The sequence below is a fragment of the Salvelinus namaycush genome, chromosome 10 (genome assembly GCF_016432855.1).
Source record: "Salvelinus namaycush isolate Seneca chromosome 10, SaNama_1.0, whole genome shotgun sequence".
Lineage (NCBI taxonomy): Eukaryota > Metazoa > Chordata > Actinopteri > Salmoniformes > Salmonidae > Salvelinus > Salvelinus namaycush.
This window is the reverse complement of record NC_052316.1, coordinates 13,297,115-13,323,840: the sequence shown is the minus strand read 5'-3', so window position 1 is coordinate 13,323,840 and position 26,726 is coordinate 13,297,115. Positions and strand designations below refer to the sequence as shown.

General features: G+C 42.3%; 1 protein-coding gene across 3 annotated transcripts in view; it reads left to right on the top strand.

The window, feature by feature from the left end:
* LOC120054704 (ankyrin repeat domain-containing protein 13C-like) overlaps positions 1–26,726 on the top strand; it is a 73,864-nt gene that overhangs the window by 18,986 nt on the left and 28,152 nt on the right. For all 3 annotated transcript variants that reach the window (XM_039002250.1, XM_039002249.1, XM_039002251.1), the window contains one exon: positions 20,957–21,061. In XM_039002250.1, the coding sequence (XP_038858178.1) occupies positions 20,957–21,061 (105 nt within the window). The remainder of the gene's footprint in view (positions 1–20,956; positions 21,062–26,726) is intronic.

The following is a 26,726-nucleotide window of genomic DNA, read 5'->3' as shown; positions in this document are numbered from 1 at the left end:
ATAATAAAGACATTTCAAATGTCATATTATGTCTATATACAGTGTTGTAACGATGTGCAAATAGTTAAAGTACAAAAGGGAAAATAAATAATTACCTTCAAATAACCTATAATTTCCATTCTCAGAAAGTTAATAGAACCTCCATGCAATCTAAAAATGTAGGTTCCCAGAACAGGCTAAATTTTCACTTTTGTTCTTAGAACGTTTTGAAATCTTTCCGTTCTACCGGTCAGGAAACTTATGGCTTCGTTCCCAGAGCTAATGGGTAACCAAAAACATAAATTCCCATAACTTCCAAGGAACCAAATGTGCTAGCTGGGGTGTGGTTTGTTAATCTTTGAAATCAATAGTTATTGTTTGGCATACATTTTTAAGTGAATTCCGTTAATGTGGAATTGCCCTGACCTCTCTTCTCCCTGCACGTTAAAATCATAATGAATACTAATGAAAGTCAGTGGGAAGAAGGACTGTAGGAGACACGTTTAGTACGGAAGATTGTGCATTATCTGGAGAGTCAGATAATTTAAGTGCATATCTGTATAACTGATAAGTCTGTGTCTCCACTCAGCACAATGCTATGCGATGAATGCAGTATTATACTGGAAGTGTTAGATGATTCCAGTATTTGGCATATAGTAACAGAACATCACTGAGCTGTATCTGACGTAGTTGTTAGGATGGTGTTTGTTTGGCATCCTGTCCTGTTGTGCCTCGTGTCCTGTAGTGCTTGCACAGAGAGACAAAATGATAGGCCATCTCAAATGGATTTGTAAGATCCAGGATAACGAGTTGCGCGTTTGGTACCAAGGTACGAGATAGAACTTGTCGACAGACAGCAAAATCTGACATTCAAGGGCATCAAATCAAGTGCATCAAATCAGAGAAATGCCTTCAACATCAGGAAGGACAGTATCTATTTAGAAGATAGATGAGAAGGCCGAAAGCGAAGTTAGGCTAATTATCGAGGAGTGCAACCAATAAATTGAGATATTTATTTGCTCCTGTCCCTAACCAGTGACTGTTGCAGCATCTCACTTCTGTTAGAGATTATGGAAAAAATGAAAATAAGACAGAAGAAAATGAATGAGAAAGCCATATATATTTCATTCTTGATTAAATGTTGTAGAGCAGGGGTGACAAACTCATTCCATGGAGGGCCTAGTGTCTGCAGGTTTTTTGTTTTTCCTTTCAATTAAGCCCTAGACAATCAGGTGTGGGGAGTTCCTTACTAATTAGTGACCTTAATTCATCAATCAAGTACAAGGGAGGAGCAAAAACCAGCAGACATTCAGCCCTCTGTGGAATGATTTTGACACCTGTGTTGTAGAGATTGCGATAAGATAACTTATCTTACCAATGAGGTTGTACAGTAGTGGTCCACTCAGTAGGACTAGCCCACCCTAGCCTAGTGCTCCTATTCCCTGAAATGCCAAGCCTGCTCTTGGGGCCTTGCCAGAGAGACATGCCCTGCCGTGCCCTGCCCTGCCTAGCCTAGCCGGTCTGCTTGCTTGCTCAGGCTTACATAAAGCATTTCTGCTAAATGCTGTGCTTATTACACAATCAGGGAATAGGCAGGGAAATATAGGCCAGAGGGGTGAGTGCTGGCTGGCTTATGTCACCCGGGAGGATGCTAGTCGTGCACTCAACCGCCTGGAACACGGTGGCCGGACAGGCGAACTCTGTTTCCTCTACATCAGGGGTGTCAAACTCATTCCACGGAGGGCTGAGTGTCTGCGAGTTTTTGTTTTTTCCATTCAATTAAGACCTAGATAACCAGGTGAGGGGAGTTCCTTACTAATTAGTGACCTTAATTCATCGATCAATTACAAGGGTGGAGCCAAAACCTGCAGACACTCGGCCCTCCGTGGAATGAGTTTGACACATGCTCTACATTAACCAGTCTTATCAGCTGGCCCTGGGCCAAGAAGAGGCATGTGAGCATTTTGCTTTTCAGTTCGGAGACCTTTTGTGACCCAACGTCACCCCATCAGTGGAGGACAACTTTATTATTATGAATCATTTGATTTAATCATGCAATAGGCTATATTACCCACTTTCCTATAAACACTGGCCCTGTCCGAATACCTATATTTGCATCCTAAATAGTAGGTTGTTTGAGTATGCGGAAAAAATCTAGTTTAATACTATACTTTAAATGCCCGGATGTCATACTAATTTCTGCTTTGACAACAGCTGATCAGTTAGATATGGGGGATGCGCTACCAAAATCAACAAATAGTGGGAAGCAACGCCATCACGTGTGACCTGTTCTCAGCATGCGAAAACATAATTTTTAATAGTATGCAACATTTCGAAAATCATTTTTGAAAACAGTCTTTAAAAAAAATGTTTTACCCAAAGTGGATTTCTGTTTTTTAATTGAAAAGTGTTTCTTGCTCTCTTGGGCTTCGTCAGAGCTTTTTAACTAAATACTAAACCATGTTCAGAATTGGAATTGAAAATGAACTATTATCAGGCTGGTTAATGCTTTGCCAGTCTGTTGAATTTGGAAAAATCCACCTGCACTGGGCCCCGCCCAACCCACTCAGCCAATCAGAAGCTTCTACTGCGTTACGACCGTGGCATACTGCATACTTTTTACTAAACAGTACGTGCTAAATAGTATTCGACGATGAGTAAATAGTATGTGGTACGCTAGTATGGGTATTCGGAAACGGACAGTATGTTGCCCTTCTCGTTAAAATGTTTTCTTCTGTTCTCATTTTCCACTCTTTCCTCACAGTTACTGACCTCTTCAAGAGGAATTGACTAGAAATGCTGCTCTAATTCTCTCTAAGTATGTGGAAGCTGAGCTCCCAACTGTCCTCTGTACCTAATACCTCCCATTTGTCCAATTATTCTGAATTGATCATTTCCATTTTCCTTCTTCCACACTCTAGTCGACATTCAGTAGTCATCCAACCCATCTTATTACTTTATTAGGTTGTAATTGCACTCAAGGGGGACACCCAACCCACTGGGCACAAACTGATTAAATCAATGTTGTTTCAACGTAATCTGTCAATGTATTGTGACATTGAATCACTGTGGAAAATACATTGGATTTGAAAAAAGTCAACGCAACTGTTGTTTTGATGGTAAAATCATCATCATTATGGTAACCAATTTTCAACAAAGACAACATTTGTATAAAATATGTTGATTTTTTGCCTTTGAAACAATGTCAGATCTTCAACATAATATCCACTATAAAAAAAAAACAATAGACTGGGCAGCACCTCACATCCTACTGGAGAGTTGATCTATCTCTTCGGTCTCCCATCCAGGGTTTTAATCAAGCCCTGCATAGCTTTGATATTTGTCACTGAAATCTCCACTTAATAGATTCACTGTTGCTATTGCAGTAATTTCAAAGAGTCGGTTAAACAAAGCAAATTTAACCATACTTTATCAATCAAACACTATACAGTATATACAAAAGTATGTGGACATCCCTTCAAATTAGTGGCTTTGGCTATTTCAGCCACACCCGTTGCTGACAGGTGTATAAAATCGAGCACACAGCCATGCAATCTCCATAGACAAACATTGGCAGTAGAATGGCCTATCCTGAAGAGCTCATTGACTTTCAATGTGGCACCGTCATAGGATGCCACCTTTCCAATAAGTCAGTTTGTCAAATTTCTGCCCTGCTAGAGCTGCCTCGGTCAACTGTAAGTGTTGTTATTGTGACAGCTCAGCCGTGAAGTGGTAGGCCACACAAGCTCACAGAACAGGACCATCGCGTGCTGAAGCGTGTAGCATGTAAAGATAGTCTGTCCTCGGTTGCAACACTCACTACCGGATTCCAAACTGCCTCTGGAAGCAACATTAGCACAATAACTGTTCGTCAGGAGCTTCATGAAATGGGTTTCCATGGCCGAGCAGCAGCACACATACCTAACGTCACCATGTGGAATGCCAAGCGTCTGCTGGAGTGGTGTAAAGCTCGCCACTATTGGACTCTGGAGCAATGAAAATGCCTTCTCTGGAGTGATAAATCACGCTTTACCATTTGGCAGTCCGACTGACGCATCTGGGTTTGGCGGATGCCAGGAGAATGCCACCTGCCCGAATGTAAAGTTTGGTGGAGAAGGAATAATGGTCTGGGGCTGTTTTTCATGGTTCCTTAGTTCCAGTGAAGGGAAATCTTAATGCTACAGCATACAATGACATTCTAGACAATCTGTGCTTCCAACCCAAGCAAGCTAAGGTAACTAAACTATGTGAGAATGCTATTCATTGACTACAGCTCAGCGTTCAACACCATAGTGCCCTCAAAGCTCATCAATAAGCTAAGGACCCTGGGAATAAACACCTCCCTCTGCAACTGGATCCTGGACTTCCTGACGGGCAGCCCCCAGGTGGTAAGGGTAGGTGACAACATACCCGCCACGCTGATCCTCAACACAGGGGCCCCTCGGGTGCGTGCTCAGTCCCATCCTGTACTCCCTGTTCACTCATGACTGCACGGCCAGGCACAACTCCAATACCATCATTTGCCAATGACACCACAGTGGGAGGCCTGATCACCATCAACGACGAGACAGACTATAGGGAGGAGGTCAGAGACCTGGCCGTGTGGTGCCAGGACAACAACCTCTCTCTCAACGTGATCAAGACAAAGGAGATGATTGTGGACTACAGCAAAAAGATGACTGAGCACACCCCCATTCCCATAGACGGCGCTGCAGTGGAGCAGGTTGAGAGCTTCAAGTTTCTTAGTGTTCACATCACCAACAAACTAACATGGTCCAAGCACACCAAGACAGTCGTGAAGAGGGCAAGACAAAACCTATTCCCCCTCAGGAGACTGAAAAGATTTGTCATGGGTCCTCAGATCCTCAAAAGGTTCTACAGCTGCACCATTGAGAGCATTCTGACTGGTTGCATCACTGCCTAGTATGGCAACTGCTCGGCCTCCGACCGCAAGGCACTACAAAGGGTAGTGAGAACGGCCCAGTACATCACTGGGGCCAAGCTTCCTGCCATGCAGGACCTCTATACCAGGCAGTGTCAGAGGAAGGCCCTAAAAATGGTCAAAGACTCCAGCCACCCTAGTCATAGACTGTTCTCTCTGCTACCGCACGGCAAGCGGTACTGGAGCTCCAAGTCTAGGTCCAAGAGGCTTCTAAACAGCTTCTACCCCCAAGCCATAAGACTCCTGAACATCTAGTCAAATGGCTACCCAGACTGTTTGCAGTGCACCCCCCCCCAACCCCTCTTTAAACCACTGCTACTCTCTGCTGTCATCTATGCATAGTCACTTTAATAACTCTACCTACATGTACATACTACCTCAACTAACAGGTGCCCCCGCACATTGACTCTGTATCGGTACCCCCCTGTATATAGTCTCGCTATTGTTATTTTACTGCTGCTCTTTAATTACTTGTTACTTTTATCTCTTATTCTTATCCGTATTTTTTTTTAACTGCATTGTTGGTTAGGGGCTCGTAAGTAAGCATTTCACTGTACCTGTTGTATTCGGCGCATGTGACTAATAACATTTGATTTAATTTGATTTAAATCGCCCCGTAGCACTCACCGCTGTTATCATGAAGTGCTTTGAGAGGCTGGTCAAGGACCATATCACCTCTACCTTGCCTCTACCTCTACCTATGTGAGGATGCTGTTCATCAACTACAGCTCTGCTTTCAACACCATAGTGCCCACCAAGCTTGTTACTAAGCTCAGTGTTCTGAACCCCTCCCTGTGCAACTGGGTCCTAGACTTCCTGATGGGTTAACCCCAAGTGGTGAGGGTAGGCAACAACATCTCTGCCATGCTGATCCTCAACACGGAGCCCCCCAGGGGTGTGTGCTCAGCCCCCTCCTGTACTCCCTGTTTACCCATTACTGTGTGGCTACGCACTACTCCCAACTCAATCATCAAGTTAGCTGAAGACATTACAGTGGTAGGCCTGATTACCAATAATGACGAGACAGGGAGGCGGTTAGAGCCCTGGCGGAGTGATGCCAGGAAAATAACCTGTCCCTCAACATCAAAAACAAAGGAGGACTACAGGAGACAGAGGAGGCAGCACGCCCCCATCCACAACAACAGGGTTGCAGTGGAGAGGGTCAAAAGCTTCAAGTTCCTTGGCATGCACATCACTGAGGACCTGAAATGGTTCCACCACACCAACACTGTGGGGAAGAAGGCGCAACAGCGCCTTTACAACCTCAGGCGGTTGAAGAAATTCGGCATGGCCCCTAAGACTCTCACAAACTTCTGTAGATGCACCATTGAGAGCATTCTGTTGGGCTGCATCGCTGCCTGGTAGGGAGACTGCAGTTCCTCTGTCCAGTTTCTGTGTTCTTTTGCCCATCTTAATCTTTTATTTTTATTGGCCAGTCTCAGATATGGCTTTTTCTTTGCAACTCTGCCTAGAAGGCCAGCATCCCGGAGTCGCCTCTTCACTGTTGACGTTGAGACTGGTGTTTTGCGGGTACTATTTAATGAAGCTTCCTGTTGAGGACTTGTGAGGCGTCTGTTTCTCAAACTAGACACTCTAATATACTTGTCCTCCCACTCCTCTTTCTACTCTGGTTAGAGCCAGTTTGCGCTGTTCTGTGAGGGAAGTAGTACACAGCGTACGAGATCTTCAGTTTCTTGGCAATTTCTCGCATGGAATAGCCTTCCTTTATCAGAACAAGAATACACTGATGAGTTTCAGAAGAAAGTCTTTGTTTCCTGTAATTGAACCCACAAATGCTGATGCTCCAGATATTCAACTAGTCTAAAGAAGGCCAGATTTATTGCTTCTTTAATCAGAACAACAGTTTTCAGCTGTGCTAACATAATTTCAAAAGGATTTTCTAATGATCAATTATCCTTTTAAAATGATAAACTTGGATTAGCTAACACACCGTGCCATTGGAACACAGGAGTGATGGTTTCTGATAATGGGCCTCTGTATGCCTATGTAGATATTCCATAAAAATATCTGCCTTTTCCAGCTACAATAGTCATTTACAACATTAACAATGTCTACACTGTATTTCTGATCATTTTGAGGTTATTTTAATGGACAGAAAATGTGCTTTTCTTTCAAAAACAAGGACATTTAAAAGTGACCCCAAACTTTTGAACGGTAGTGTATACTGGATTCTTGACATAGCTCACTGTAATACAGTATATATTCTGTGTCTTCAGAAAGTATTCACACCATTATACTTTTTCCACATTTTATTGTGTTACAGTTGATACAATTGTGATTTTTTTTGTCCCTGGCCTACACACAATACTCCATAATGTCAAATTGGAATTATGTATTTCAAAATGTTTACAAATGAATAGAAAATGTAAAGCTGAAATGTCTTCAGTCAATGAGTACCAAACCCCTTTTTTATGGCAAGCCTAAATAAGTTCAGGAGTAAAAATGTGCTTAACAAGTCACATAAGTTGCATGGATTCACTCTGTGTGCAATAATAGTGGTTAACATGATTTTTGAATGACTACCTCATCTCTGTACGCCACACATACAATTATCTGTAAGGTTCCTCAGTCAAGCAGTGAATTTCAAACACAGATTCAACAACAAAGACAAGGGAAGTTTTCCAATGCCTCACAAAGATGGGCACCTATTGGTAGATGGGTAAAAAGAAAGAAAGCAGAAATTGAATACCCTTTGAGCATGATGAAGTTATTAATTACACTTTGGATGGTGTATCAATACACCCAGTCACTACAAAGATACAGGCGGCCTTCATAACTCAGTTGCCGGAGAGGAAGGAAACCGCTCAGGGATTTCACCAGGAGGCCAATGGTGACTTTAAAATAGTTACAAAGTTTAATGGCTGTGATAGGAGAAAACTGAGGCTGGATGAACAACATTGTAGTTACTCCACAATACTAACCTAATTGACAATGTGAAAAGAGGGAAGCATGTACAGAATAAAAATATTCCAAGACATGCACAAGGCACTAAAGTAATACTGCAAAAAATATGTCAAAGCAATTTACTTTTTGTCCTGAATTCAAAGTGTTATGTTTGGGGCAAATCCAATACAACACATTACTGAGTACCACTCTACATATTTTCAAGCATAGTGGTGGCTGCATCATGTTATGGTTATGCTTGTAATCGTTAAGGACTGGGGGGTTTTCAGGATAAAAAATAAAAGGAATGCGCAATTTGACAGAGCTTGAAGAATGTTGAAAAGAATAATGGCAAATGTTGCACAATTCAGGTGTGCAAAGCTCTTATAGGTTGACCCAGAAATAGGGTTGGCCGGTACCTTACCAGGGTATACGGTATTACTGGAAGTGCATACAAGGGGCACTATTTGTTTTCAAATAAAATAAAATAAAATACAATTTTATTGGTCACATACACATGGTTAGCAGATGTTAATGCGAGTGTAGCGAAATGTTTGTGCTTCTAGTTCCGACCGTGCAGTAATTTCTAACAAGTAATCTAACAATTTCACAACAACTACCTTATACACACAAGTGTAAAGGAATGAATAAGAATATGTACATATAAATATATGGATGAGCGATGGCCGAACGACATAGGCAAGATGCAGTAGATGGTAAGAGTACAGTATATACATATGAGATGAGTAATGTAGGGTATGTAAACATTATATAAAGTGGCATTGTTTAAGTGACTAGTGATACATTTATTACATCCAAATGTTAATTATAAAAGGGGCTAGAAATTGAGTCTATATGTTGGCAGAAACCACTCAATGTTAGTGATGGCTGTTTAACAGTCTGATGGCCTTGAGATAGAAGCTGTTTTTCAGTCTCCCAGCTTTGATGCACCTGTACTGACCTCGCCTTCTGGATGATAGCGTGGTGAACAGGCAGTGGCTCGGGTGGTTGTTGTCCTTGATGATCTTTTTGGCCTTCCTGTGACATTGGGTGGTGTAGGTGTCCTGGAGGGCAGGTAGTTTGCCCCCGGTGATGCGTTGTGCAGACCTCACTACCCTCTGGAGAGCCTTACTGTTGTGGGCGGAGGAGTTGCCGTACCAGGCGGTGATACAGCCCGACAGGATGCTCTCGATTGTGCATCTGTAAAAGTTTGAGAGTGTTTTTGGTGACAAGCCAAAATTTTTCAGCCTCCTGAGGTTGAAGAGGTGCTGTTGCACCTTCTTCACCATGCTGTCTGTGTGGGTGGACCATTTCAGTTTTTCCGTGATGTGTACGCCCGCTGAAGGCCCATTCTGCTAACCTGCTAGGCCTGCTAGCTACCTAGAGCTACCTGGAACCCTACTAATTCCACGACTGGTCTATCGACGTCACCGCACGAAGAGGCAAAACAGACTTACCCCCATCGCGATGTCCCCCAAAGGCTAACTTGCTAGCCCCGGTCTACTAACTGTTAGCTTGTTAGCATCGGCCTTGCTAGCATCGGCCTGCTAATTGCCGTGTCCCCAGTCAGTCCAACCACTCACTGGACCCATATGTTCACTTGGTCTTATTTCACTGTAGGGCCTCTAGCCCTGCTCAATATGCCTTAACCAACCATGTTGTTCCACCTCCTACATATGCGATGACATCACCTGGTTTAAACGTCTCTAGAGACTATATCTCTCTCATCATTACTCAATGCCTAGGTTTACCTCCAACGTACTCACATCCTACCTTACCTTTGTCTGTACACTATGCCTTGAATCTATGCTATCGAGCCCAGAAACCTGCTCCTTTTACTCTCTGTTCCGAACGTGCTAGGCGGCCAGTTCGAATAGCATTTAGCCGTACCCTTATCCTACTTCTCCTCTGTTCCTCTGGTGATGTAGAGGTTAATCCAGGTCCGGCAGTGCCTAGCTCCACTCCCACTCCCCAGGTGCTCTCATTTGTTGACCTCTGTAACCGTAAAAGCCTTGGTTTCATGCATGTTAACATTAGAAGCCTACTCCCTAAGTTTGTTTTACTCACTGCTTTAGCACACTCTGCCAACCCGGATGTCTTAGCCGTGTCTGAATCCTGGCTTAGGAAAACCACCAAAAACCCTGAAATCTCCATCGCTAACTATAAAATTTTCCGCCAAGATAGAACTGCCAAAGGGGGCGGTTTTGCAGTAGAAAGATAGCCTGCAGAGTTCTGTATTACTATCCAAGTCTGTACCCAAACAATTTGAGTTTCTACTTCTAAAAATTCACCTTTCCAGAAACAAGTCTCTCACTGTTGGCGCTTGCTATAGACCTCCCTCTGCCCCCAGCTGTGCCCTCGATACCATATGTGAATTGAATGCCCCCCATCTATCTTCTGAGCTCGTGCTACTAGGTGACTTAAACTGGGACATGCTTAACACACCAGCCATCCTACAATCTAAGCTTGATGCCCTCAATCTCACACAAATTATCAATGAACCTACCAGGTACAACTCCAAATCCGTAAACACGGGCACCCTCATAGATGTCATCCTAACTAACTCACCCTCCAAATACACCTCTGCTGTTTTCAATCAAGATCTCAGCGATCACTGCCTCATTGCCTGCATCCGTAATGGATCTGCGACCAAACGACCACCCCTCATCACTGTCCAACGCTCCCTAAAACACTTCTGCGAGCAGGCCTTTCTAATCGACCTGGCCGGGGTATCCTGAAATGACATTGACCTCATCCCGTCAGTAGATGATGCCTGGCTATTCTTTAAAAGAGCCTTCCTCACCATCTTAAATAAGCATGCCCCATTCAAAAAATGTAGAACTAGGAATAGATATAGTCCTTGGTTCACTCCAGACCTGTCTGCCCTTGACCAGCACAAAATCATCCTGTGGCGTTCTGCATTAGCATCGAATATCCCCCGTGATATGCAACTTTTCAGGGAAGTTAGGAACAAATATACACAGGCAGTTAGGAAAGCTAAGGCTAGCTTTTTCAAACAGAAATTTGCATCCTGTAGTACTAACTCAAAAAAGTTCTGGGACACTGTAAAGTCCATGGAGAATAAGAGCACCTCCTCCCAGCTGCCCACTGCTCTGAGGCTAGGAAACACTGTCACCACCGATAAATCCACTATAATTGAGAATTTCAAGAAGCATTTCTCTACGGCTGGCCATGCTTTCCATCTGGCTACCCCTACCCAGGTCAACTGCCAGGCACCCTCCACAGCAACCCGCCAAAGCCCCCACCATTTCTCCTTCACCCAAATCCAGATAGCTGATGTTCTGAAAGAGCTGCAAAATCTGGACCCCTACAAATCAGCCGGGCTAGACAATCTGGACCCTCTCTTTCTAAAATTATCTGCCGAAATTGTTGCAACCCCTATTACTAGCCTGTTCAACCTCTCTTTCGTATCGTCTGAGATTCCCTAAGATTGGAAAGCTGCCGCGATCATCCACCTCTTCAAAGGGGGTGACACTCTAGACCCAAACTGCTACAGACCTATATCTATCCTACCCTGTCTTTCTAAGGTCTTTGAAAGCCAAGTTAACAAACAGATTACCGACCATTTCGAATCCCACTGTACCTTCTCCGCTATGCAATCTGGTTTCAGAGCTGGTCATGGGTGCACCTCAGCCACACTCAAGGTCCTAAACGACATCATAACCACCATCGATAAGAGACATTACTGCGCAGCCGTATTCATCGACCTGGCCAAGGCTTTCGACTCTGTCAATCACCACATTCTTATTGGCAGACTCGACAGCCTTGGTTTCTCAAATGATTGCCTCGCCTGGTTTACCAACTACTTCTCTGATAGAGTTCAGTGTGTCAAATCGGAGGGCCTGTTGTCCGGACCTCTGGCAGTCTCTATGGGGGTGCCACAGGGTTCAATTCTCGGGCCGACTCTCTTTTCTGTATACATCAATGATGTTGCTCTTGCTGCTGGTGATTCTCTGATACACCTCTACGCAGACGACACCATTCTGTATACTTCTGGCCCCTCTGGACACTGTGTTAACTAACCTCCAGACGAGCTTCAATGCCATACAACTCTCCTTCCGCCTCCAACTGCTTTTAAATGCAAGTAAAACTAAATGCATGCTATTCAACCGATCACTGCCAGCACCTGCTCACCCGTCCAGCATCACTACTCTGGACGGCTCTGACTTAGAATACGTGGACAACTACAAATACCTAGGTGTCTGGTTAGACTGTAAACTCTCCTTCCAGACTCACATTAAGCATCTCCAATCCAAAATTAAATCTAGAATCGGCATCCTATATCGCAACAAAGCATCCTTCACTCATGCTGCTAAACATACCCTTGTAAAACTGACCATCCTACCGATCCTCGACTTCGGTGATGTCATCTATAAAATAGCCTCCAACACTATACTCAACAAACTGGATGCAGTCTATCACAGTGCCATCCGTTTTGTCACCAAAGCCCCATACACTACCCATCGTTGCGACCTGTACGCTCTCGTTGGTTGGCCATCGCTTCATACTCGTCGCCAAACCCACTGGCTACAGGTTATCTACAAGTCTCTGCTAGGTAAAGCCCTGCCTTATCTCAGCTCACTGGTCACCATAGCAGCACCCACTCGTAGCATGCGCTCCAGCAGGTATATCTCACTATTCACCCCCAAAGCCAATTCCTCCTTTGGTCGTCTTTCCTTCCAGTTCTCTGCTGCCAATGACTGGAACGAACTGCAAAAATCTCTGAAGCTGGAAACACTTATCTCCCTCACTAGCTTTAAGCACCAGCTGTCAGAGCAGCTCACAGATTACTGCACCTGTACATAGCCCATCTATAATTTAGCTCAAACAACTACCACTTCCCCTACTGTATTTATTTATTTTGCTCCTTTGCACCCCATTATTTCTATTTCTACTTTGCACATTCTTCCACTGCAAATCTACCATTCCAGTGTTTTACTTGCTATATTGTATTTACCTCACCACCATGGCCTTTTTTTGCCTTTACCTCCGTTATCTCACCTCATTTGCTCACATTGTATATATACTTATTTTTCTACTGTATTATTGACTGTATGTTTTGTTTATTCCATGTGTAACTCTGTGTTGTTTTATGTGTCGAATTGCTATGCTTTATCTTGGCCAGGTCGCAGTTGCAAATGAGAACTTGTTCTCAACTAGCCTACCTGTTTAAATAAAGGTGAAATAAAAATAAATAAAAAAATAAACGTTGAGGATCTTAAAACTTTCCATCTTCTCCACTACTGTCCCGTCGATGTGGATAGGGGGGTGCTCCCTCTGCTGTTTCCTGAAGTCCACGATCATCTCCTTTGTTTTGTTGACGATGAGTGTGAGGTTATTTTCCTGACACCACACTCCGAGGGCCCTCACCTCCTCCCTGTAGGCCGTCTCGTCGTTGTTGGTAATCAAGCCTACCACTGTAGTGTCGTCTGCAAACTTGATGACTGAGTTGGAGGAGTGCATGTCCACGCAGTCATGAGTGAACAGGGAGTACAGGAGAGGGCTGAGAACACACCCTTGTGGGGCCCCAGTGTTGAGGATCAGAGGGGTGGAGATGTTGTTTCCTACCCTCACCACCTGGGGGCGGACCGTCAGAAAGTCCAGGACCCAGTTGCACAGGGCGGGGTTGAGACCCAGGGTCTCGAGCTTAATGACGAGTTTGGAGGGTAATATGGTGTTAAATGCTGAGCTGTAATCGATGAACAGCATTCTTACATAGGTAATCCTCTTGTCCAGATGGGTTAGGGCAGTGTGCAGTGTGATGGCGATTGCGTCGTCTGTGGACCTGATGGGGCGGTAAGCAAATTGGAGTGGGTCTAGGGTGTCAGGTAGGGTGGAGGTGATATGATCCTTGACTAGTCTCTCAAAGCACTTCATGATGACGGAAGTGAGTGCTACGGGGCGATAGTTGTTTAGCTCAGTTACCTTAGCTTTCTTGGGAACAGGAACAATGGTGGCCCTCTTGAAGCATGTGGGAACAGCAGATTGGAATAGGGATTGATTGAATATGTCCGTAAACACACCAGCCAGCTGGTCAGCGCATGCTCTGAGGACGCGGCTAGGCCGGCAGCCTTGCAAGGGTTAACACGTTTAAATGTTTTACTCACGTTGGCTGCGGTGAAGGAGAGCCCGCATGTTTTGGTAGTGGGCCGTGTCCGTGGTACTGTATTGTCCTCAAAGCGAGCAAAGAAGTTGTTTTGTTTGTCTGGGAGCAAGACATCAGTGTACGCGACGGGGCTGGTTTTCTTTTTGTAGTACGTGATTGACTGTAGACCCTGCCACATACGTCTCTTGTCTGAGCCGTTGAATTGCGACTCTACTTTGTCTCTATACTGACGCTTAGCTTGCTTGATTGCCTTGCGGAGGGAATAGCTATACTGTTTGTATTCGGTCATGTTTCCGGTCGCCTTGCCATGATTAAAAGCAGTGGTTCGCGCTTTCAGTTTTGCACGAATGCTGCCATCAATCCACGGTTTCTGGTTGGGGAAGGATTTAATAGTCACCGTGGGTACCACATCACCGATGCACTTGCTAATAAACTCGCTCACCGAATCAGCGTATACATCAATGTTATTGTCCGATGCTATCCGGAACATATCCCAGTCCACATGAGTGATCGAAGCAATCTTGAAGCGTGGAATCAGATTGGTCGGACCAGCGTTGAACAAACCTGAGCACGGGCGCTTCCTGTCTTAGTTTCTGTCTATAGGCTGGGAGCAACAAAATGGAGCCGTGGTCAGATTTACCGAAAGGAGGGCGAGGGAGGGCTTTGTATGCATCGCAGAAATTAGAGTAGCAATGATCCAGAGTGTTGCCAGCCCGGGTCGCGCATTCGATATGCTGATAAAATTTAGGGAGCCTTGTTTTCAGATTAGCCTTGTTAAAATCCCCAGCTACAATAAATGCAGCCTCAGGATATGTGGTTTCCAGTTTACATAGAGTCAAATGAAGTTATTTTAGGGCCGTCGAGGTGTCTGCTTGGGGGGGGATATACACGGCTGTGATTATAATCGAAGAGAATTCTCTTTGTAGATAATACGGACGGCATTTGATCCTAAGGAATTCTAGGTCAGGTGAACAAAAGGACTTGAGTTCCTGTATGTTGTTATGATCACACCACGACTCGTTAATCATAAGGCATACACCCCCACCCTTCTTCTTACCAGAGAGATGTTTCTGTCGGCGCGATGTGTGAAGAAACCGGGTGGCTGTACCAACTCTGATAACGTAACCCGAGTGAGCCATGTTTCCATGAAACAAATAATGTTACAATCTCTGATGTCTCTCTGGAAGGCAACCCTTGCTCGAATTTCGTATACCTTGTTGTCAAGAGACTGGACATTGGTGAATAGTATTCTCGGGAGCGGTGGGCGGTGTGCCCGTCTACGGAGCCTGACCAGAAGACCGCTCCGTCTGCCCCTTCTGCGGCGCCGTTGTTTTGGGTCGCCTACTAGGATCCGATCCATTGTCCTGGGTGGTGGTCCAAACAGAAGAACCGCTTCGGGAAAGTCGTATTCCTGGTTGTAATGTTGGTAAGTTGATGTTGCTCTTATATCCAATAGTTCCTCCAGGCTGTATGTAATAAGACTTAAGATTTCCTGGGGTAACAGTGTAAGAAATAATACGTAAAAAAACTAAATACTGCATTGTTTCCTAAGAACGCGAAGCGAGGCGTCCATCTCTGTCGGCGCCAAACCTTTTCTTTTTGATGCACCAAACAATTTTGGGAACAGGGATCTTGATCCAGCAGGGGTTTGAATTTCTCTAGTCTGGGTACCAATCTTTTTGGCTAACATTCCACTCCCTGCCACTCCATGTCATTGCCAAAGAGACTGGCCTTTCGGCAATCTCAATGAACAATATGCAGCTGGATTTACAGTGGAGTTGCTCAATGGTTGTTGAAAATAGCATTAATATTTTTCATTACAACATGTGGCACCTCAAAAACAAACATTTAGCTATTAGCTAGGCAAGCTATTGTATTTTGAGGCTTAAAATCAAAGCAAAGAGGTTTTGTGGTTGGAATTGCAGTATGTATTTTGTTTGAGAATGTAGACTTATTTATACTTATGTCACATGACAGTTAAATCAAATAATTTTGATAATAAATAAATTATACATTTATCAAATAAATTATTTGATTTAACTGTCATGTGACATAAGTATAAAAAAATAAATTAAAATGATCATATCTCACACATGACAGACGGACACTCCGTCTGTCACTCCGTGGGGAGTCTACTTCAAAATAATCGATTCTTCAACTCCTTGCCCTTCGACTCCCATTTCTGGGTGTCAACCTTCTCCTAAGATTCAGTATTTTTTCAACGGAGGAAACTAGTTGCTGTAGTCTACTTTGAGAACACAAACTCTCGCATCTTTCACAGCAAAGAAAGAGCGAGCTAGCAACTCCAACCACAGGAGTCGGAGTCTACTCCAAGAATCCTGGAGTCGTGCACCACTAATTTAGACGTCAGCTGCATCTTTTGACTGACTGGTTTGTCGAGACAAACAAAAAAATGTGTGCTTAATGTGTGCTTAGCAACCAGATACCAACTGTTCTGTGGGGAGAAAAAAAGTTATGGAGTTCCAATATTTTGATAATTGTTGTGATTGGAGGATACATTGTGAGGGTTATCGAATTAGGATCGACCCCTCTGTTTTCCTCAATCTCATGGCAATGACAAGGAGTGGCAAGGACCCCATAGGATGACAATGCCTCCATCCACAGAGCATGAGTGATCACAGAATGGTTTGATGAGCATGAAAACTATGTAAACCATATGCCATGGCCATCACCAGATCTCAACCCAATTGAACACTTATGGGAGATTCTGGAGTGGTGCCTGAGACAGTGTTTTCCACCACCACCAACAAAACACCAAGTGATGGAATTTCTTGTGGAAGAATGGTGTCGCATCCCTCCAGTAGAGTTCCAGACACTTGTAGAATCTATGTCCTATTAAGACACTTTATGTTGCCATTTCCTTTATTTTGGCAATTACCTGTAGATCAGAGGCATTCGCTGTGAGTGCATCAGTACGATTTTCTCATGAACAGAGAGTGGTTTTTTTCTGCCATCTCATTGTCATCGTCTGGGTTTGGCCGTGGTAGGCCGTCATTGTAAATAAGAATTTGTTCTTAACTGACTTGCCTAGTTAAAAAAAGGTTACATTTGATTAAAAAATATATATATAAATTGTGTGGAAGACACAACCTCCAGAAATACAAACTGTGTGCTTGACGGTTGTGCCGAGGAGGAGAATTTCCCATTCTCATGACTAAGGGAGGAATGTCTTGGGCATTTTCTGTGACGTTTGGCAGAGTAACTAGGCAGAACAATACGTTTAGACTTGATTGAAAGAGATTAAACTTGGGTTCGATTAGTTGGGTAACAGGGCTGTCTGGTTGACACACGTGAACAGGATAACGAAACGCATTATTGTTCCACACAGAAGAGCATCCATGTGTTTTTTCTTCAATGATTAGAGTCATCCATTGTAACAGGTTGCCAAACAAGGAGTGATGAAAGTCCCAGTTCCTGCCCATGAAACACCTGGCCTATATATTTTCCATTCAGCGGATTGTTGACAATTTCCGCATTTGACCTGCTTGTTTGGTGCTATAAATGGCATTAGCCAAAAAACATAGTTGCATGGAAGCCACCATTTTAATTAAGATGTCACTGCTATATTGACAGTCAGAACAACGGGCTCCATTTTCTCTCTCTATTGTTGTTGACAAGTTGCCCAACCCAGGAAGTAGAGAACTTATGTTATTCACATGCTGCTGTGCTGCTTCCTGTATGAATATAGGCAAGGCCTGCGGGTTTGGGCTGTTGTATTGTCCCATCAGAGTACACATGTTTACTTCCTGGCCTAGGATATGTTCTGGTCAAGCCAGAGATCAAAAATCAAATTTCCTACAGACTTCATCCCGCTGGGCAAAAACTGGTTGAATCAACATTGTTTCCATGTTATTTCAACGGCAAGTTATAAGTTATAAGCCTGTATGAATGCATGAGGTCATGTTGTTTAACAGAACAGTTCTGGGTCATCCCACAAAATGAGTCCCTTTTGGGTAGTTCGACTTGGTAAAAAAAAACATTCACTTAATTTTAACATTTTTCACGACGAACACATTCAACTTAATAAAAAACATGTTTTCCCATTTTAAGAGGTTAAATAAAGAATGTATTATAGTAAGTGCCTATTAAAGGGGAATAAATTCTGGAAATTTGTCTGTGCCTAAACCTCTTTGACTCATTGTTGGACTGTCTGTCACAGTGTGCACCTCTCTCACTCAGGGAGAGTGGAAGCAGAGCTAGAGCCTGCTATGTCATAAGGTTATGTTACTGCAACTCTAGATAGAACTTTGTGGAATAATGCAAATCTACGGAAAAATGTTGTCACAGCGATCATACTAAATTCTGGAAGCCCAATCGATTGTGAGATATGGCATATACATTTTATGTGATAAATGTCGCAATTTGAACTTTTATGAGATCTGTGCCAAGCAAGGAGGAAACAGCAGGCCATAGGCTTACTGCTCATACGACAACACACACACAAGGGGAACTCCTCATAAACACAACACACTAGGAAGTTTTCAAAATACATCAGACTTTAGCACATCACCCAACACAACATGCCTTTTACTATATTGTCAGAAGCATCATCAGTCGTTGGTCGTAGCCCGTTTCATTTCTCTCTTTCAATGCATTTATCTGGAAACCAAGCAGAAATGCTGTCCGCTAAAGATGGCATTGTAGACACACAAATACATTAAAAGATAATTGTCGATCTGATCAGAAACACTGTACTCGCAATCTTTACCTCCTAAGTGGTGTTGCTGTTTTTTTGTTCTAATGTTTGAATATATTGCTCAAAAGCTATAAGGGGGAGAGGGGCACATAGCTAGCTCCAGCTCTGCCTCTGCTCTCTCTGAGTGACAGAGGTGCGTACTGTGATAGACTGTCCAATAGTAAGTCAAGAAGGTTTAGGCATGTCACGTTCCTGACCTGTTTTCCCTTGTTTTGTATTTATTTAGTATGGTCAGGGCGTGAGTTGGGGTGGGTTGTCTATGTGTGTTTTTCTATGTTGGGGTTTTGTGTTCGGCCTGGTATGATTCTCAATTAGAGGCAGCTGTCAATCGTTGTCCCTGATTGAGAATCATACTTAGGCAGCCTGGGTTTCACGTTTGGTTTGTGGGTGTTCGTTTCCTGTGTCAGTGTTTGTGCCACACGGGACTGTTACGGTTAGTTCGTTTTTTATTTTGTATTGTGTCTTGTTTTCGTGGATATTAAAATCATGGAAACTTACCACTCTGCACATTGGTCCTCCGATCCTTCTCGCCTCTCCTCGTCTGAGGAGGAGGAAGAAATAGACATCCGTTACAAGGCACTTAGACAAATGTCCGAAATATGCAATTATTCCCCTTTAAGTGCCAAATAAAGTAGCAGGGTTGACTGTAACAGTGCTGACAAGTTCATCTTAAATCAGCCATAAATCCCCTTGTGACAGGGCGAGTGGACCCTTGTGTGCAACAAGGAAGGGCAATTGAATGCAAGCTTCACAAAAATGTTAAAACATTTCTAGCATGTCTATCTATGGGTAACAGGATTGAGGTGTTCTGTTCGACCCACTCAATTTGCCACCAGAAAATGGCCAAAAAGAGTAGAACTCACTTGCTTTTACGCTATGATTTGACTATTAGATGTGCAATGTTTATTTTGATAATTAGAATAAAAAATGAATAGTTTCACTGGTGGCGTGTATTCATAGATGCCAAGACTTCCGCCCAAAATTTAGCAAGAAAAATGTTTTTTAAATATTTGAAATAATTTATCTTTCGTCTCTGTGTTTCATAAATTTCCTTCAATAGGCTGAATGTATCTCACCGGAGATAGCATCCGAGCGAGCAAAACAGCACCTCTCTGCCTCTTTATGTGTAGGCCATCTATTTTGATCTTCAGAAATGACTTTGTCGAAACAACAAAATAACTAGGGCTTTACAGTGATGGTGAAAACTTGGAAAAACTTTGGGGTTAAGTGGGTTAAACTCTTCCAAGAAGTCACAAAGACTGCACAGAGGGACATGCTGAATTCGGACACATTACCAAGTCTTTATTAATATAAAACATGATGTATTGAATTGTCCATGGGGTCTCTATATTAAATAGCACTTCATTTAATATACAGGCTTTTAAAATCCAATATTGGTGCACAATTTCTACTTAAAATACCAAAGGGACTCAAAACAGACTCATTTCGTGGAACGACCCTTCTATTTCCATCCCATTCTTCCTCCCTATCTGACCCTCCACTATTCTCAGGTTTAGATGAATGATTCTCTACTGCTACAAAGCATTTGTCTCCTTTATTATTTGACATGAAAACCTAGTACACAGAAAGAGAGAGCCTCACAGTGGAAGGTATGACAGTACATTCCCTTTATAAAATCAGAATGAAATAGTCGGATTGGGATGGCTAAGACTTCAGATACAATCCTATGAGGCCTTTTCGAAGGTCTATGTGACCAAAATGTTGCATTTTGTCAGTAAATATATGAATTTGAAGATAACTATATTTGAAGTGAAGCATACACAACACTTTATTGCAAAATTCAATTTCTGGAAGCTTTCCCTGGAGAAGGGAAGTTAAAAGTCTAAATTAGAGCTTGTTCCGACATGGGCATGGTGTCAGGTTGGAGATAAAATTAGCTTCCAGGGCCTCTTTTGTCTGTTTCATGGGAAAGCTCAGTGGAGTTTGAATGAAATACTTCACAGCAGAGGGCTGGTGGGACGTTTTTGGTGGGTAACATCGTGTACTGTTGACTTGTCATTCTTTGCTCGTTTCAGGCTTCAGGCTATGAAGAAACCGTTACACATAACACAGTTGTTAAAGATTTTGGAGGTTAATAATTTTCCATTTTCCATGCTTGACCCTTGTCCCCTCTAGTCGGTCCACACTGGGCCATGTAGCAGCGCAAATCAGATTAACCATTGACAAATTGTCAATTAACCAACAAGGCAGTGCTCTTTCCCACTAGCTCTGTCTCTCTCTCTGTAATAAGTCATTTATTGTTTCTTCTTGTCTCTTTTTCCCACAGAGTGTGCCCATCTGCTGCTGGCCCACAATGCACCAGTGAAGGTGAAGAACGCTCAGGGGTGGAGTCCCCTCGCCGAAGCCATCAGCTACGGAGAGCGACAAATGAGTAAGCAACTACTCCCTGACTCATATACTGGCACTATTGTCACTGTACTGAGACCATAAATCCTGACCACCGATGTCTATTGCCTTCCTAATGAAAATGATTTGGCCTCAGTTGGTTTCCATGAAGGATTTTGGTATCAGAAGTGCATATTTTCTTGAGGGCCCCACCTGTGTGGGAGAGAAAACAACACGTAAGGGGAAAACACGGTGCCACTTCCGATCAACAGATGCTTTGTGTTTTCCTCCACATGGCTCTCAGAGTGGGCACCAAGCCGTCCTCTTTGTCTGTCAGAGAGGCGGAAATTCCTCAAGGATCTCAGGCTTTTGTGTTCAGATGAAAAATAATACATTAGAAAATGCAAGCCTCTCGCTCTGCCCTGTGTGTCCCACAGGCATGGCCTGGCAGTGTTACAGTGCCTGCAGAAAGTATTCGTACACCTTGACTTATTCCACATTTGGCTGTAACAATTTTTCTCACCCATCTACACACAATACCCCATAATGACCATTTTTGGCAAATGTATGGAAATGAATATTCACACCCCTGAGTCAATACTTTGTAGAAGCACCTTTGGCTGCGATTACAGCTGTGAGTCTTTCTGGGTAAGTCTCTTAAGAGCTTTCCACACCTGGATTGTGCAACAATTGCCCATTATTATTTTCAAAATTCTTTAAGCTCTGTCAAATTGGTTGTTGATCATTGCTAGACAACACTTTTCAGTACTTGCTATAGATTTTCAAGTAGATTTAAGTCAAAACTGTAACTTGGCCACTCAGGAACATTTACTGTCTTATTGGTAAGCAACTCCATTGTAGATTTAGCCTTGTGTATTAGGTTATTGTTCTGCTGAAAGGTAAGTTCATCTCCCAGTGTCTGGTGGAAAGTAGACTGAACCAGGTTTTCCTCTAGGATTTTGCCTGTGCTTAGCTCGATTCCATGTATTTTTTATCCAGAAAATATCCCCTATCCTTAACAATTATAAGCATATCCATAACATGATGCAGCCACCACTAGGCTAGAAAATATGGAGTGTGGTACTCAGTAATGTGTTGTATTGGATTTGCTCCAAACATAACACTTTGTATTCAGGACCAAAAGTTAATTGCTTTGCCACATTCTTTGCAGTATTATTTTAGTGCCTTGTTGCAAACAGGATACATGTTTTGGAATATTTGTATTCTCTACAGGCTTCCTTCTTTTCACTCTGTCAATTAGGTTAGTATTGTGGAGTAATTACAATGTTTTTGATCCATTCTCAGTTTTCTCCTATCACAGCCATCAAACTCTGTAACTGTTTTAAAGTCACCATTGGCCTCATGGTGAAACCCCTAAGCGGTTTCCTTCCTCTCCAGCAACTGAGTTTGGAAGAACGCCTGTATCGTCGTAGTGACTGGGTGTATGGCTGCACCAACCAAAGTGTAATTAATAACTTCACCATGCTCAAAGGGATATTCAATGTATGCTTTTCTTTTTACCCATCTACCAATAGGTGCCTTTCTTTACGAGGCATTGGAAAACCTCTCTGGTCTTTGTGGTTGAATCTGTTTTTGAAATTCACTGCTCGGTTGAAGGATCTTATACATACTGTAATTGTATGTGTCGGGTATAGAGATGAGGTAGTCATTCAAAAATCATGTTAAACACTATTATTGCACATAGTGAGTCCATACAACTTATTATGTGATTTGTTAAGCACATTTTTACTCCTGAACTTATTTAGGCTTGCCTATTTTCAAATGGATTGAATAATTTAATCGAGACATTTCAGCTTTTCATTTCTTAACATAATTCCACTTTGACATAATGGGGTATTGTGGGTAGGCCAGTGACCAAAAGTCCACATTTTATACATTTTAAATTCAGGTTGTAAAACAGCATTTCTAAAAAGTCAAGGGGTGTGAATATTTTCTGAAGGCACTGTATGCCAATCCCCCAAGCTTGTAGAGATATTTCTGTCTCATCTTGACCCCATATTTGTATTTTTATTTCTAACCTCTGTCCGGTTGCAAAGCAACTCTTGGTTTGTGAATCAAAGTAGATTCCTTTATATGGGGAGAGGAACTGAACTGTTCTTCCATTTTGAAGAGGTCTTTTGACACCCCTGGTCATGTTGGCTGTGGGAAAAGGAAAACCGGGAAAACTAGTGTTTTTTTTCTCAAAACGGATTCAGCTTCACACGGGTGACACAGATTGGGACTGCATTCTGTCACTTTGACCGTATTCTGTCACTCTGACCGAGGCCAACCACTGGCCACTGTTATGGACCTTACTCAGCACAAAGGGAGCTTTTGAAGTGTTAAAGCGAGTGAGAGACAGAGCAGGTGGCCATAATGGAACATTGGACTCAAAAAGGGACTAGAATGACGCATCTTTTGAAGCTGTTCCTCTTTCCTCCCCTTATTTCATTTGGCTGTCCATCACTGTCTCTCTAGCCTTGTGAACTTCTGCTTGTCAGAATAATGATAGCTGAGTTAGCAGAAGCATCAATTTACTCTTTGACTGACCGTTCTAACTCTTAAAGAACACACCGCCCCAACTTCTTCCCTCTATGGCCGGCTTTGATGTCTTTTGGGTGTGTAAGAAGCCAGAGGTTTTATAAACTTCTCCCTCTTTTTTCCGCATGGATCCTGACTGTACAACTATGAGAGGAGGAGTGTGCTTTTATGGATTTATTTGGGTCTTTGGTTGCGCTGCAGCCAAAGCCCTGTGGTATGAACCAGGGTACACCATGGCTGACCTCTATAGTCTGTACTGTACATGGCTACCCAGCATCCATTTGGTCTGTGTGACATAGTAACTGTTTCAAAGGAGAGGCACTCTCATTCATTTTAAAAACGGATACTTTTAAAATATATTCTAGAATTAAATAAACAACTAGGTCTACCAGTTTTGAAAGGAGCAAAAATTGCACATCTCTTTAGAAATTACTATGATGTTCGGCTACACTTCGACTTGTGTTGGTCGATGCACGCACCTACCAGTGGTGGAAAAAGTACTCAATTGTCATACTTAAAAGTAAAAGTAAAGATACCTTAATAGAAAGTGACTCAAGTAAAAGTTCAAGTCCCCCAGTAAAATACTACCTGAGTAAAAGTCTAAAAGTATCTGGTTTTAAATGTACTTAAGTAGAGTGGTGGAAAAAGTAATTAATTGTCATACTTGAGTAGAAGTAAAAAGTGAAAGTAAATGCTATACATCAAATTCCTTATGTTAAGCAACCCAGAATACACATTTTATTCATTTATGGACAGCCAGGGGCACACTCCAACACTCAGACATAATTTACAAACGCAGTATTTGTGTTTAGTGAGTTCAGAGGCAGTAGGGATGACAACGCGTTATATTGATAGGTGCGTAAATTAGACCATATTGCTGTCCTGCCTAGGCATTCAAAATTTAACGAGTACTTTTGGGTGTCAGGAAAAATGTATGTGAGTAAAAAGTACATATTTTCTTTAGAAATGTAGTGGAGTAAATGTTGTAAAAAATATAAATAGTAAAGTATAGATACCCAAATAAAACTACTTAAGTAATACTTCAAAGTATTTTTACTTAGTTCATTTACACCACTGGTACCTACCTTCTGACTCACTAACTGTCTAATTTCAAGGCATCATGGGGCATTGTTATCACACTGATATCCTCGCTTAAATGAATCACTTTTATTCCTGGCAGTTGACTCCTGGGATTGTTACACATTGTAAATGATTACAGTAGGCGCATAATCCTGGCCCTGTGATATGACCTGGTAGGGGAGTAGCACTGAAGGAAACAGTGGCTGCTTTCCCTATTCAGTAATATAAAATGGAGTAGGTAGTTAACATGGTTCGCCTAGAAAAGCACTGCCCAGTGTTTCTGAAACATTAGCAGGTTCAGCACTTTTCTGGATCTGGTAGGGAAGTGGGAGCTGTCTGTGTGAGGATGGAAACATCTGAGTGAATGAGGCCACTGAAAGATGCTGATATCACACTTTTCCAGGAAGTACTGGTCTGGTCTTTTTAGAGATTCTAAAATCCCGTATTCAAAGTGCCCTTTCTGATTTCTAAAAAGACAAGACCAGTACTCTGCCCTACAAAGGCAAAATGCAGTAACTACATTTTTCAGACTGAAATCAGGCTTTATAATATCTGTTTTATCTTGTGATAAAGTGTCCTGGTTCAATTATGTTCAATTTGTTCAATTATGTTCAGAGAAAATAGAGTGTAAAATGTGCAATAACTTCGAAATTCAAGTAAAAACCAAGGCAAACAGCAGTAACTGAAGTTACTGCACTTTGGCTTTGTTCCACTGTGTTGTGACTGCAGTTATCCGCTCTGCCATACAAAGGCAAAGAGCAGTAACTACACAAACAGTGAAACTGAGAAAATGTATTTAAAGTTTATTAGCTGTCCAGCCAAATATGTTGTAGGTAGATAAGTGATAATGCACTGATGTATTATCTTATTATGAAGTACATGTTCATGCATATCAACAATGACTACTGATTTGACCTATGAACTCTATGTCAATAAATTACCATTCCAGGCTGTATCACAATCGGCCGTGATTGGGAGTCCCATAGGGCGGTGCACAATTGGCCCAACGTCGTCCGGATTAGTGTCTGGCCGGGTTAGGCCATCATTGTTAATAAGAATTTGTTCTTAACTGATTTGCCTAGTTAAATAAAGGTAAAAAAATAAATAAGTGTAACAGAAAAACACAAGAAAATTGGGTAAACACATTAAGATTGTAAATACTGCACAAAGTAGTATAAGTATAAACATTCTACGTCATGAAATAGTCCTTACCTTATGGCGAAAAATGCTTAAGGGTTACTACAATACAACATAAAAACATGAAAACATAACTACATAAAACCATTAAATACAGTTGGAATATAGTTAGAACTGTCAAACTGTTTCCAGCAAACAGAAAAACAACAAGACAGTTGAATAAACACATTTAGATTGTAGATATGTAACGCTTGTCGTCTGGAGGAGAAGAAGAGGACCAAGGTGCAGCGTGGTAAGTGTTCATATTCTTTAATTAAATACGCAACACTAAACAAAAACAACAAACACGACAAACGAACAGTCCAGAAAGGTGAAAACAAACACTAAACCTGGAAACAACCACCCACAAAACACAATAGAAAACAGGCTACCTAAATATGGCTCCCAATCAGAGACAACGACTGACACCTGCCTTTGATTGAGAACCATACTAGGCCAAACACATAGAAATATAACAACAGAACAAAACATAGAAAAACAACATAGAATGCCCACCCCAACTCACGCCCTGACCAACTAAAATAAAGACATAAAAAAGGAACTAAGGTCAGAACGTGACAAGATACTGCACTTTGCCTTTGTATTACCCGTATAGTTGTTTAAGGTCATACAAAGGTGCAGTATTTGCATTTTAGGGGTCATAGGTTAAATCAGTGGTTATGGTTTATATGCATACAAATGATTTTATAATAAGATGATACATCAGTGAATTATCACTTATCTACCTATAACATATTTGTCTGGCTAACCCCAAAAATGTAAAGCCATTTTTCTCAGTTTCACTGTTGGCGTAGTTACTGCATTTTGCCTTCAAATCAAATCAAATGTTATTGGTTGCATACACATATTTAGCAAATGTTATTGAGGGTGTAGCAAAATTATTGTGTTCCTAG